Source organism: Morone saxatilis, unplaced genomic scaffold (genome assembly GCF_004916995.1).
Source record: "Morone saxatilis isolate NCDOM2014 unplaced genomic scaffold, NCSU_SB_2.0 Contig16, whole genome shotgun sequence".
Lineage (NCBI taxonomy): Eukaryota > Metazoa > Chordata > Actinopteri > Moronidae > Morone > Morone saxatilis.
The window spans coordinates 22,801,794-22,815,796 of NW_023339718.1; the positions used below are offsets into that span (position 1 = coordinate 22,801,794).

A 14,003-nucleotide genomic window follows, 5' to 3' on the forward strand; every position below is an offset into this window, starting at 1 on the left:
AGAGAGAGCTTTTCCTGTCCCTGTTTTCTACATTTTCTTCACACCTCTTCCCTCTGAGCTTAAGAAGTTTTGTAATTCATCACCTCTCTAATTGTAGGATTTAAAGTAAACATTTTCAACGTTGGACTTGCTTTATTTTATTTGGCCAAAGTGTACTGCACAAATGATGAAATGTATTTTTATTGTATCATTCGTACGTCTAAGAGCTTCTCTTCTTTGTGCGTTGCAGGCTTGTGGTTGGAGCCAGCTGTATCCTTTTTCTGGCAGAGAACTTGTAAATGGAGCCACTGTATAAAGTCCACTGGTTGTCACTGGTAAAAATGATATTGGCATCAGACCTGTTTCAAATAGTATTTCTGAATAACTCATTGCACTTGTTTTAAACTCGGGGTGCCATATCTGCAATGCTACTGTGACTGTGATTTCCCTTCTTTTTAAGCTACATTCCTACTGGGCAAGTGTCAGTCTTTGTGTTATGGGCACACATGAGGTGCTGCTGTGCAAATCAACAACAGTACTATAATCCTCAGCCTGGTGTTGCTCAGATGTGGCTCTGGAGTGTGCAGGCTTCCTCACCGGCATTGGCTTGGACACCACAGTGATGGTTCGCAGCATCGCCCTCCGGGGGTTTGATCAGGTATTGCTCCCTGAACTACAGTTCTGCATATTCTGGACTTAATGATTGTGAATTTTGCCATGGTTGAAGGTGGATATTCTCTTTTGGTTTTGCAGCAAATGTCAGGTCTAGTGACAGACTACATGGAGACATATGGGACCAAGTTTACATGGAAGTGTGTCCCAAAGAGAGTGGACAAACTCTCCTCAGGAGCTCTGCAGGTGACCTGGACTGATACCCACACGGGCAACGAACACAAGGACACCTACGACTCTGTGTTATGGGCAGTTGGTGAGTCTGTGTGGGTCCACATCTTCGGGTCAGTTCACTTAAATCTGAAACAAGAACTGAATTCATGTATTAATAAGACCCCTCTCATCCAGTCCACATGGAAGTCAGAGGGGCCAGGTTGTTATTGTTGTTGTTGTTGCTTATGGACACATGAGGAGAGGAAATGCCAAGACTTTAGACTCGAGACTTAAGTCAGAAAAATTGGAGCTCAAGACTTGACCGGGACTTGTCTGCTGTGAGTCTTGACATGTTTTAAGACTTAAAAGCAAAAACACTAAAATGTCAAGTTTTGCCCTGATCCAGCATCAAGCATTTCTTGCATAGCCTCACACTTTGGATATAACACTCTTAACATAGGATTGAAAGGAAAATGTTAAAATCTGTGTTACTGTAATATGACTGACTTGAAATTATTAAGACCTCTGTCTTGACTTTGACTTTCTTTCTTTCTTGACTTTAGTAGGTCACATCCCTTTTAATTACGAGGCTGCCTTATTACAACAACAATCAACCAGATATTAAAACACCTTAATTATGACCTTATTGTATAGTACAGTGCAGTCAGGAACTGCTTCTCCCTTATTTTAAATGACATGTAATGCACCACCCATATTGTTTCCCACATATCTCCCTGAAATAAAACACTGGTATGACTGTTCTCCCTGCCACCATCAATTTCATTGTCATCCTCAATAGAGTGCAGTGTCAGCAGATAGCAGAGGAATCAAGGCTGAAAACAAAGTAATAAAGTCTGAGTGATGGGAATGGCCAGGGGAAGTGTTAATCACCCACCGCTGGCTCTCTGGTTGGAGAGGGGCAGGACGGGGCAGGATGCACCCAGGCACAGGGTCACTGCGTTCCCCTCTTTGTTCTCCCTCTCTGGGCCTTCCTGCCCATGCCAGCCCTGCGGAAACCAACCCTGCATCTGTCACTGCCATCCCTGCCCGCGGCCCTCAGCCTGCCATTACCTCCTCCTCCTCCTCCTCTTTCACATCTATCCATTCTCTATTCTATCATTTCACCTCTCCCGTTCCACCTGCAGTATGAGTAACAATGGAGGGAACATCCGTCAGGGCCGCTGCCATCGGTTTATTTGTGTTGAGCTGTTTCAAAGACGAGGCAGTGCTTCTGAAAATTTGACTACCAGGCTTTTCCAATGCCTACTTCACCAGACTGTTGCTTTATTTGAGCGTCGTGTGAGGGAGAGAGGGGAAGAGGGTCCTCCTCTCTTGCTCTATGCGTGTGACAGCGACAAGGATGTGCGTGACCCTGCAGCTGAGATGACGTTCGTTCTTTCCTCCTGTGGCTCAATTCCCACATCGTCTCAGCGTGAGACTGCTGGTGAGAATGACATTTGCATTGAGTGCATATATCAGTAGGTATTCTGACATGCATGAGCTGCTGCAACCCCTACGCTTCCTATATTCATTAGAGTGAGAGTTCTCACCCAAACCCAGCGAAGCACTTGACATTTTGGGAGTGGCAAAAGCAGGATTTCAAATTATTTTTTTATTCCAATTTACAGTGCAAAGATAGTTTAGCATTTTTCCCGTAAAATTTTACATTAGGTAAAGAAAATTATTCATTAGTTCCTTCATTCATCATTTCTGTTGTTTTTATTATTGTGCTTTTGTGTACCATGTGAGGTGCCTTTTTAAAGCACGAGTATTATTATTATTATTCTATTGCATATTAAAGGCTTCCCTGAAATACTCGTAACACCAGCAGCAATATCCTTGTGTTAGTGCTACTAGCTAAAACCTTGGAAGACCCAGCTATATATCCATGACTGCTTTTGTTCCCATACAGTTTAGTGAGAACAAGTTAGAACGTGGCCTCTGCTCTTTGATGTGAGCAAGCAGGAGTTATGAGTACAAGGCCACTTCCTTTTACTGTGACCTTACACTAGGGGCCAGGCAGGGTCCCAGGCCTCTGTGGAGTTATTAAAGGCCAGAGGGGACCGGGGGACAGTATCACCACTGTCTGCCACATCCTTCTCCTCGGCCCTGCCTCGCTCCACCTTTCCCCTGCTCCTTCCTGGTCTCATGGCCGCTCCCATGTCCAGGTGTGCCTGCAGAAACACACCAGGAAACAGAACATTTCCATGCTTCCTGTCTGCATGTGGACAGTGGACACATTAGTTTTCCTCCTCACTGGGTACAGTACTCAAGGATGTCATTTAAAAACATTTCCTAGTTTTTTTTTTTAGAGGACATTTGCCTGTCTCAGTTACTGTTACTGATGACACCCCTAGATGTTGTTTTTCTGTCTCTCAATCTGTCTGTATTACCCTGGAATTGGGGAAATAGCATTTGATTCAATATTCCTGTTACTAACATATTAAGATGTGACTTTGTTTGTGCAAGTTCACAAGAAAGTTAAAAAGACTGTTCCCTTTTGGTCAAAAACTCTAATTAATCTGATTCGTCAGGACTCTGGGCGTGATTTGATTCGATTTAATGGACAGTGCTGGGAACATAAGCAGACAAACACACAATTGTCATCACATTTTGATTAAAATGTTGTTAAAGTCTAATTGGTGCTCAGAGGTGCATGACATCACCTGTTTCCAACTAAGCCCCCTCAAACGCACAAATACAGAAATCTAACTTCTATCTAAGAGGTCTAACTTCTCACGGTGAAAAACTGATTGTGGAAATCTTTTAAAAAATTAAACTCTGTCTGCAATGTTTGTGTTCCCAATGCTCAGATGAGTAAAATCAGCTGGAAAGCTGAAAGCTAAAAATGATAGTGGTGACTTTGTAGATTAAGTTTTGGGTTGCACACACCTCATTTCTGGACACATATTGAGCAGGGATGATATTAAAACACACCAACCACTGAATAAATGTAATGCAATGAGTTTCCATGACATTTTCCATTCTCTTGGTATGTTTCATTATGCACAGACATTTGTTTTGTTTTTCCAGCTAGTGAGCGTTTTATCGATTTGCATCTTAAAATCTTTTTTGGCCTGAAATAGAACTCATAATCAATTTTTGACATCCTGCCAGATCTATTCCCCCAAGAACCCCCCCGCCCCCCCGCATTGCTCTGCCTTTTGTCTTTGTTCATTTGATTGATCAGATAAGTGTCCGACTCTCATTTCAACTTGTGGTGGGTTGTTGTGGCTAATTAGCCTAGCAGTCTAAAGGCTTCCTCTTAATGTCACAACAGGCTTTGTTCTGATTGACCTATCTGTTGGACCAGTGTGTGTGTGTGTGTGTGTGTGTGTCAGCCCCAACCAAGTCCCTTATCAGCCAGCTCACTGTTGTTGTGTCCTCAGCGTACAATGGAGCTCCAGTCACTGCTACAGTACAGCAGTGACTGGAGCAACAGACAGGAAGGCCAGATATGTAAAGACAAAGTCTATACTTACCAGATCCTACTGATATGGGTTTTTGTCGTGCAGTAGTGATATTTTTGCAGTAATTGATGCTGTAATTCAGTATTTTCAAAGCAGAACGTATCAAGTATTTGATGTTTCAGCTGCAGAAATGTATTCTTGTCAGGGAGGTAAAGCCTCAACAGGATGTCGACCACTGTGGGGACAAAAACTCGATTGAATCTCTAAGACTAAAGAAACCCTTTATTTTAACCCTCTGTTTTAGTATTTATAACTTATATAAATACTTACACTGTAATGTTGTTGTCAGCAGATATAAGAACACATTTGTTATTATATTTGTCATCAGTTATAACTTCCCCTATGAAACAACTCTAACTGGTGTTTAAATGTAATGCATAATTGAAAACACAGTATGACATAGCTGTAGATATCTATTGATATGATTACACAGACAAACACATCTTACAGTGTATTAGAATGCATTTATTACCAGTTAATTCACATATATAACTCCTTCACAGGCAGGTTAAAACTGTTAATAAATGTGTTCAAAACTTATAAAGACATGTGAAGCATCGAGGCTGGAAATAACCAAACAAAAGCTCAAGGTTCACTTACTGAAATATGACCAGGAGCTTTCACCCGCATCTCAGGATTTTCAGCAGTACATAAGAGTGAAGACATAGTATTTATAAATAAATAAAGACTTGCTTACAAATAGACTCATAAACACAGTCACCTGATAGCTACATTATAGTGTTACAATTTCTAAATTGTTTATCTCTCTGATATTTAAAATTGAACCAGTTAAAATATGGCTGTTTCACCCACCACACTCAATCTAAGGGGATATTCTGGATATATATATTTGCTTTTAAATGTAGAACTGATATTTAAAAAAATAATAAGAAAATTCAATTTCACAGCAAAAACACACTTCCATCACACAACAAAATGTTGAAAGCTGAATTCCACTATAATTCACTTGAAATTACACCAGTTAAACAATGATGTGTATGCAGACTATTCCAGTGGACAAGAAAAAAAATTAAAAGTCTTGCTTTTGGGAATTGGCCATGACTGCCTAACTTCCCCTCTCTCCTCCTCCTCTGTGCTCCTCCTTCAACCACCCATGTGGAGCACTAGACAGGTCTCTGTAGCCCCCCTGGTCTGAGAAGGGGGGGGGGGCGTTGTTCTTCGGCTCCAGCCAGGAAAAAGAGTCTCGGGGGTTTGTTATTTTTGCTGCACGATAGCATCTACATGGGTAGCTCAGTGCGGGGTGTTTATTATGCTACCCAGGCAGGTTGTGAGTAGCTATCGAGAGGAGGGGGGAGCGAGTGGTCCACGCACCATCACCATAGAGACTCTGTGTCGACAGCATCAGTCAGCCGTCCCCCAGGAAGTGTCAGAAATCACACCTTGGAGTGTCCCGGGGGTCGATGGAATACCGATTCCCAGCTGCTCATCAGTTTCTCCTCCTCTCAAGCTCTCTTAGCTGGCCAGATGTTGTTGTTTTCTAATTTAACAATTCTAAATTAGGGTTTGACCTTCATTTTTATTTTAAGGCCAACACTGGCACTGGTGTTTTAATATTTGAGCAGTTTTTGTTAAATAGTGAATTGGTTGTTTTGCAAAACCAAAGTTCAAAACCCAGAAATATTTAATTTACAATAATTATAACAAATCCTCACATTTTAGAGGCTGGTACCGGCTAAAGTTTGGCATGTTTAGCCACACTAGCAGCCTATTGTAAGGATGGAAAGGCTCTTAGCATGCAAGACAGTTGAAGTGATGAAACAATTCCTGAGGGTAAATCATGCGACCATATTGTTTTAGTCAGTCCTCACTCTTTCCACTCTGTCCACACTGGCTTTATTTGCATGCTACTAGGTGTGTTAGGAACAATGGACAGCTTTGCAGCATATATTAGGCTTTCAGTAACTACTGTAATTCTTGTACAAGGTTCTCTGTGTGGGATGGGCAGTGGTGGCCTTCAAACCTCTGCAGAATGTGTTATGAACACTGAATAGAGAGCCTCCTTTCTCTCCCGCACCTCTTTCTCTCCTGAGATGTAATGTAATATTCTCCTTGTGTTGTTTCCTTCCATTAAACTCAGGCAGAGCCCCTGAAACCAAAACCCTGGGTCTGGACAAGCTTGGTGTGCAACTCAACAAGGAGACAGGGAAAATAGTCGTGGGCGCTGACGAATCCACCTCGGTGCCAAACATCTATGCTTTCGGTGACATCAGCGAGGTAGGCATTGTCAACAGACGCCACACTGACAGCAGAAACAGCCCTGATAACAAAGATAGTCATAGATGGAAAAACACTACCTAATTATTAGTCTTTATTTAGACAGTAAAAATCACTGTGCCAGTTCCTGTAAGTCCACACCCGTCACAGTCAGACATCATCATCATCAGATCACCATGACAGAAAATGCTGAGATTAATTGATTGAAATAAATTGTAGTAAGTAGATCTTGTAACACTTGACATCAGAGATGTAATGGGTGCTAAACTAATGTTGACCTCCAGTTCATACGCCAATATGAAAAAAAAAGTTTATATTCATCCCTCTTTAAAATAGTATACTATTTTTTCTTACATTTGTTTTCTTTCACTAAAATATAAAGTAGGTCCTTACTATGAAGATCATATAGATTTGTAGTAGGGATGCACGACAATTATCAGGGCAGATGAATTATCGGCCAATAATAGGAAATAAAATAGGAAATTTATATGATTACAATTTATCAGGATAATTAAATTACAGCCGATAAATTATCAGTCCATAATAAGAAGAATTTATGTTGGATTATTATGCAAATAATATTGATTGATAGGCTTTATGTTCTTTAAGTCAAAGTATATTTTTTGATGTACTTAAAAAAAAAAAAGTAAATGATGGATAAAGTTTAGATTAGGCTCTAGATATAAAAAGTACTTTAACCTTGTGTTTTGTTGATATCTGCTTTACTTCCTCATTGTTTGGGGTCTCCTAAAACCCTCTCGTCTTTAAGAGGTACATTTTCTTTTCTTCTGCCCTTATTCAAACCAAATGTGCGAAAAACATTTGATGAAAGTGGCTAAATATAGAAATGATCGTAGTTATTATTTAAAAAATAATCTTAATTAAATTAAAGGTAGGACATTCATTTGTGCAAACATAAGAGACATACCAGCAACTACTACAGAGTATTAAGTGAAGCTATTCTAACCAGCCTTCATATAATCATTGGCATTGCCGCTGTGTGTTCCAGGCTCCACCAGCCATGTTAATACTAGTTCTACCTGCTGCATGTAATGTTGTTTTTTCACCGCGACCAGCTGTGTGCTTCCTTCCTGCCTCCCAGGCCTCCTGACACACACACACTCTTTGTGATTGACAGTTTGCTTTGATGAGTCATACTTCACCCCAATCTGTCTGTCAGCTTTTCACAGCAACGATGAGGCTTTTTTATTCCCTTTTTTTTTTTAAGTAGGAGGGTTGATATCTCAATTTGTCCAGTGCTTTGTTGGGCTTTGTTTTTTCTCCTCAGAAAACGGTGCCAAGAAATGCATTATAATGACGAATGACAGTTACTGGAATACCAGAGCACACATCCACATACATGCAGAGGTGCAGGAGATGTTTTGGACAACAGGATGTGCAGTGGAAATTTAACAAGTTTTAGTCATGTCTTTAGAATTGCCCTGCAGCCCTACTGTTTCCTGCGCCATTCAGTTGTGTGTGTGTGTGTGTTTATGTGTGTCTATGTGTGTCTATCCAAGACTGTGTTTGTCTGTTTTGGCTGACATCCAGAACAATAAAGGCAAAAACAAAGAAGCAAAGTTTTTCTCAGAGCTAGATGGTTTAAATGTTGAGCACTTAAGATAGCCACAGACTCATGTTCCACGTTGTCTCTGTCTGTTTGTATTTACACTATTTCAGCACTGACTATCAATGTGTGTAGTCATAAATGAGTAACCAAATGGTTTAAACTTCAGACTGCTTGATACTTACACTGAGATCAAGAAATCTTAAGAACTAGATCTACATCTAATGCATTTGAGATACAGAAATGCTGAAGTAAATTCAATTGTCTCTTTCTTTAGGGTCGTCCTGAACTGACCCCAACAGCTATAAAAGCGGGAAAGCTCCTTGCCCGCAGACTGGCTGGTCACAGCACTGAGCTCATGAACTACGACAACGTAAGACACACACTAAGAGTAATTATAACCTTCACTGGTGTTTTGTGGTTGAGGTCTCTGATGAATCATTGCATAAACATACTGGCATTTTCTGAAATGTCATCATTATTCTTTATCATCGCTATATACTTGCATTCAACTCTTCTGGAAGTCTTAATAGAGGTTTTATTTCAGTGATGAGTATCTTAAATTCATATTAGAGGGATAAACTGAAAAAATATATAAGTGATACGTTTGAAAAATATTATTCATATGAGCTCCCTCCATGGTATTGAAATCTAAAGCAAAAGCAATCAATACTCTGTAATACATTAAATATTTCAGACCCGAAAAAGGTCCAGAAACTGTCAAAAGAGTTATAAAATAGGAAATAATGATTATTTTCAATATTGATTCATCTGCCGATTATTTTATCAGTAATCACTTGGTTAATATAATGTCATGTATAATGTGTGTCTGTCTGTCAGGTGGCCACCACGGTGTTCACCCCCCTCGAATATGGCTGTGTGGGTTTATCTGAGGAGGAGGCTGAGAAGAGGCACGGAAAAGACGGTATAGAGGTAAAATAGATGTGGTAGATGTGATGCTATAATACAGCTGTAAACAGTGAACATTCAGCTAAATATTTCCAGAATGAATTTGTAGTATGTTGAATAAAAGCCCTTCATATGTCCACATTTCAAGTTAAAATACAACTGCACACTTATCGCACACTCTTAACACAGAACTGCTGTAGCATTGGTCAACAAGTGTGACTGTAACTGTGATGTGGGTGATCTGTGATGTGTGATGTTATGAGTTTTGTTTGTTCACCAATAAATATATGCCACACATGCACAAAGAAAGGTACACAGGCAGTGTTAGTGGCTTGTTGCTGCCATCAACCTGTAGAAAAGATACAATGATCCATAACCCATAAACAAACATTGACCCACGCATACAATGCAGCAGCAAGCGGCTCTATATATATTACGTGCTCGCGTACATGAGCAGTGTGCCAGATGCTAGCCAACACCTGCACGAAGCCGCTGATAAACGGTTTAGCCGGCGAGGTGGGGCTCCTTGCTGTGACTGACAGGCGAGCAGGAGGCCTGATTGAGGTGTGTATGGGGTGATGACAGGCGCGCTGAGATCTGAGGAGGAGCTGTAGCACCGGCCCCCGACAGCTGCACGGCCCTCACAACTTGTGTCGGCACGTTCGCCCGTAGAATAAAACACACTACACACACGTTTTCAGTGAAGAGTTTGAAATCAGTCACTATCATGGGCAAGCATAGATATCTTTATTCTGATTTTCTACAGTGTGTTTGAATAGCTCATAAGGCGTGAGGGCAAGAGATTTAGGATCAGAATGTGATCACAATTAAACAAAAAGGGTATCAAACCTGATACTAAATTTAACATATGAGTGTGTCTTATGCTATTGTAAAAAGTAAAAAACTAATTCTCATTAGGAATGCTGTATTGTCTGCAAAGCATTTTTTGTTGACTGTTCACAGAAAATGTGAATTCATCACTGTACAAAATGTGGACAAGCAGAGATCATCATCAGTGCTGGAAACTCCCTCAGAGTTTTTGTTTGCACATTAGTACGCTCTGCTGGTTAAAGCAAAGATCACTGTGAAGTACGGATTGGCTGTAGGCAGAACACAAGCTAAATCTGAGATCCACAGTAATACTTTCTTTGTAATTTCTGCTGATATGATTCATCTCTCTCTGTGTAGGTCTACCATGCTTTCTACAAGCCTCTGGAATTCACTGTAGCAGAGCGTGACGCCAGCCAGTGTTACTTAAAGGTAGGGTTGCACTGCAGAATTTTTTATATGTATTTTTGAGGAGATTTTGTTGGCCTTTTATATATATAATTGAGTTCTTTCCACAGCATGTTTGTGTGAGAATCACTGTTTGTGCATGCATGTAGATGAAGGGCAGGAGTAGCTGGGCCTCCTGAAGCAGGTTGGTGGTGTTATACTGCTGTTCGAACGACATTTTCAGTGGGGTTGACTCAAGACATGAAACAGCCTGAACTGTCGAACCATTAAGTAATCCTGCCAACCTTTGATGTGTTCACCTGTGGTTTAGAGAGTCAGCTTTTGAGAACTGGCTCTACCAATCAAAAAGCTAAAAATAATCCTAAAATACAGTGGTTTGACAGCTACAACCAAAAGCAGATGAGAGAGCCATGTGGAGCAAAACAAGTGAAGGGTACACAGCTACGGCTAACACCACGTTGGCTTAAATCCAGTTTTCTACCTCCTTAGGTGGTATGTGAGCGGGGTGGAGACCAGAAGATCCTGGGTCTGCACTTCACTGGTCCAAACGCTGGAGAAATCACACAAGGCTTTGCTCTGGGCTTTCAGTAAGTTTAATAAATCCTAAAATGTATTGACGGTAAAGTTGGTGTTTTTCGTGCATGTATGTCATATGGAACAACCATCCAAACAGTTATGGTGTTCAGTTGATGTGTTTTAACTCTCTCGAACTCACCAAGATGTGCAGAATGGATTGGAATTTTCTAGGATTCGTCAATCCTGATTACTTTCACTCATGCATTCAGCAAACCAAACATTAAAATGTTAGACACCAATGTAAAATATACCTATTTTGTCTGCTTTAGGTGATGTGGTATTGGTCACTTTTATTTGAACATAATATATTATTAGTAGTAGTAGTAGTAGTAGTAGTAGTAGTATATTGTATATCATTAGAAAGGGCCCTTTTTGGAATTTCTAAAGTTATAACACCTGACTTACAAGGTGTTATGCAAACAATGAACTGCCTTAATGAAACTCATCACAGAATTATAGCTGGGTCTTTACTCAGGTCCTTAAGAGAAAAAAGCTTTTGTTTCAAAACAAGACCATACCACACAAAGTGACAAAAGGACTTATTCAAGGATAATAGATCTTACAGTAGTCAATCAGAGAGAGTGTGACTAAAAGCAACTTGAATGACCTCTCTTTGTGTCTGTATGTGTCTCAGGTGTGGAGCAACGTATTCCCACCTGTTGCAGACAGTAGGCATCCACCCAACCTGTGCCGAGGAGGTAGTCAAGGTCAACATCACAAAACGCTCCGGCTTGGACGCCACGGTCACCGGCTGCTGAGGTTAAGCACCTCGGCCTCTGAACACGAGTGAGCACACAAGGTCCTTCTCTGGCTTTAGAAAGAAGTTAACTTTGGTTTATTCTGCTCTTTCTCCTCGTCCCTCTCCTATATGGCCCCAAAATGGCCCCCAGTTTTACAGTGCTCTCTGTGATCTCTCTGATCTCTCTTCCGTCCTGCAGGTCATCACTGGCCGCCCAGGTTAGTGTCACTGACACATCATGTGATAACCAAGACTATGATTATCTCATACACATGCAGGTTGTGAGTGTATGTTCTAAAAGCACAGGGCTATAGATCAGGTTAGTGAGAGCTCTGGCTGCAGAGCGAGCGTCTTTTAAATAAACAGGCTCATCAATCAGAATTAAGGCCTGCGCGCAGGGTTTTGTTGAAATCGTACGAGAACCGTGGACTGAGCCTTAACGTTTTTCTGAATATATATTCTGCAAATATTGTTGTTTCTCTGGCTGTACTTCCTGTCCATTAGTCTTGGAGGTGACACATACCATACACCCCCACAACCCCCTCCCCCTATGACACTGATGGATAGCCCCAGGGCCGTCGCCGCAGCGACACCGCCCCATTTCCCATGGACACACACAAACAGTCGGTGGGCCGCCTGTCAGTCAGCCAGCTAAGACCTGGCCAGGGAGCTCCGGCTTGTTTAGAGCCCAGCAGACCCCTTCCTTTTCCTCCCATGCCCTTATCCATCCCACTGCACGAAAGAATACAGCGGGACTCCAAACATCGATGCCACAGCCTAAGCACAGGGCAACTCTACCCATTGACATCAGTGCTGTGAGAGCTCTGCTAGAACTGTACTACTCAGCCTCACCCAAAGGTGGCACTATTGCCCTCCAGTTCTCCCCCTTTTTTTGGAAGACAGGATAAAGTAGTCACTGGATAAAACATAAGCCTGAATACATTCAGGTTGCACATTTAATCCCTTTAATCCCTATAAAAGATATGTGCTATTGGATGACGTTTAAAAGCAGACTGGCTTTATTGGTGCCAAACTGATAAGGGTTATCTGTTGTGTATTTACATGGATGGCAGGTAAGGTCTAAAGAGTCATCACCCTAGAAGATAAGGCAAGTTGTTTATATCAATAAAGCAGTAACAGTGAGCCGAAGTGCTCAAATGTTCAACCTGCTGGCTCTACTGGACATCTTGGGTTTATTAAGTAGAGGATGAGGAGGAGGCGGAGGAGGAGGACTGTCAATAATGTGCATTGCTACAGAAATTGGGGGACCTAAGAGGAGGCTGCTGGGCGTAGTTTATTTTTATTTGAAGTCTAATCTGCCCGGTCTGATTAATGATTTCGATGAGGGGAGTGACAGTGTGCCAGGAGATGGAGAGAGGAAAGAGAGAGAGAGAAAGAGAGAGGTACCAGGTTTATTTGGACCTGGGCCAGAGGAGAGAGAGCCGAGTTTCAGTCCTGGTTAGGGAGGGAAGGGGGGATTCCTGTGTGCTCTGTTCAGGGCTGAGGTGCTGACTGAAGGACCCTGACCTCCGCTCAGCAGGAACAGCTTGACTCTATCACTCGGAGCACAGAGGGCTCACATGCTGCAGCGCTGCACGGCAGGGGCCTGAGGGGCTCAGGGTGGAGGGGGCTTAGGATGGCCAGGGGACGGACAGAGCCAACCAACCAGCCAACCAACACAACACTGAGCGGTAGCGGTGTGTTTGCCCAGAGTAATTGAGTCTATGTTCCTGTGCTTAACGAGCCACTTCAGAGACCTCAGGGTGGGCCCAAGGCAACGTGAGGGAAGTTATTGAGGCCATCAGTGTAACTGTAATGTCTGTTTGCTTTTTACCCTCCACTTCCCTTCTGCCTTTTCTCATCCGCTTTATTATTTTATACACAGTGTGGCTGCTCACATGCTCAATAATGAAATAGTATTCGATTCATATTATGAAATCTGTCTAATTTGAATGATCTGTTCATTGTTATCGATCAGTCACTCCAGGCCCAAGACTTGACCAGTTAGCCTCAGCTGTGCCCCACGGACAGGGGGGGAGGTCAGGGTTCAACTTTCAGGTCGGCCAGCTAATGATGACCTGCGCTAAAACCCATAACTGGGGAGTGCAGGCCTGATGTCACCTGGCTGCCAACTTTTCTAGTTGTAAATAGAGAAGTGTAATTTTCCATTAAAGCTTTGTTATACATAATTTATATGTAAAGTAATGCACAGTGTCACCATTAAAGTAATGATTCCCACTGACTGATTGTTCCGTGTTCTACATAAATGACTGCATGGTTGCTTGCATCTGTATCGTGTGTCCATGTGCATGAATGTGTACACGTATACACATAGGCATACAGCACATGTGTGGAAAGAGTTTCTTTTCACTAGGCTATGTTTATTTTATAAAAACAAAATGTATACTCTTGCTGAGAGTAGATGAAACTGATAGCTGTGTTACAGAAAGAAAATACTGCACTAAAA

The 14,003-nt window shown here is 41.8% G+C and overlaps 1 protein-coding gene across 1 annotated transcript in view; it reads left to right on the plus strand.

Annotated features, from left to right (window-relative positions):
• Positions 1-14,003, plus strand: part of txnrd2.2 (thioredoxin reductase 2, tandem duplicate 2) — a 21,837-nt gene extending 7,834 nt beyond the window's left edge. Inside the window, exons 9-17 of the mRNA XM_035658400.1 lie at positions 230-249; positions 546-637; positions 733-907; positions 6,373-6,509; positions 8,354-8,449; positions 8,917-9,009; positions 10,174-10,245; positions 10,711-10,808; positions 11,432-14,003. Coding sequence (XP_035514293.1) covers positions 230-249; positions 546-637; positions 733-907; positions 6,373-6,509; positions 8,354-8,449; positions 8,917-9,009; positions 10,174-10,245; positions 10,711-10,808; positions 11,432-11,555 — 907 coding nt within the window. The 3' untranslated portion in view covers positions 11,556-14,003. The remainder of the gene's footprint in view (positions 1-229; positions 250-545; positions 638-732; positions 908-6,372; positions 6,510-8,353; positions 8,450-8,916; positions 9,010-10,173; positions 10,246-10,710; positions 10,809-11,431) is intronic.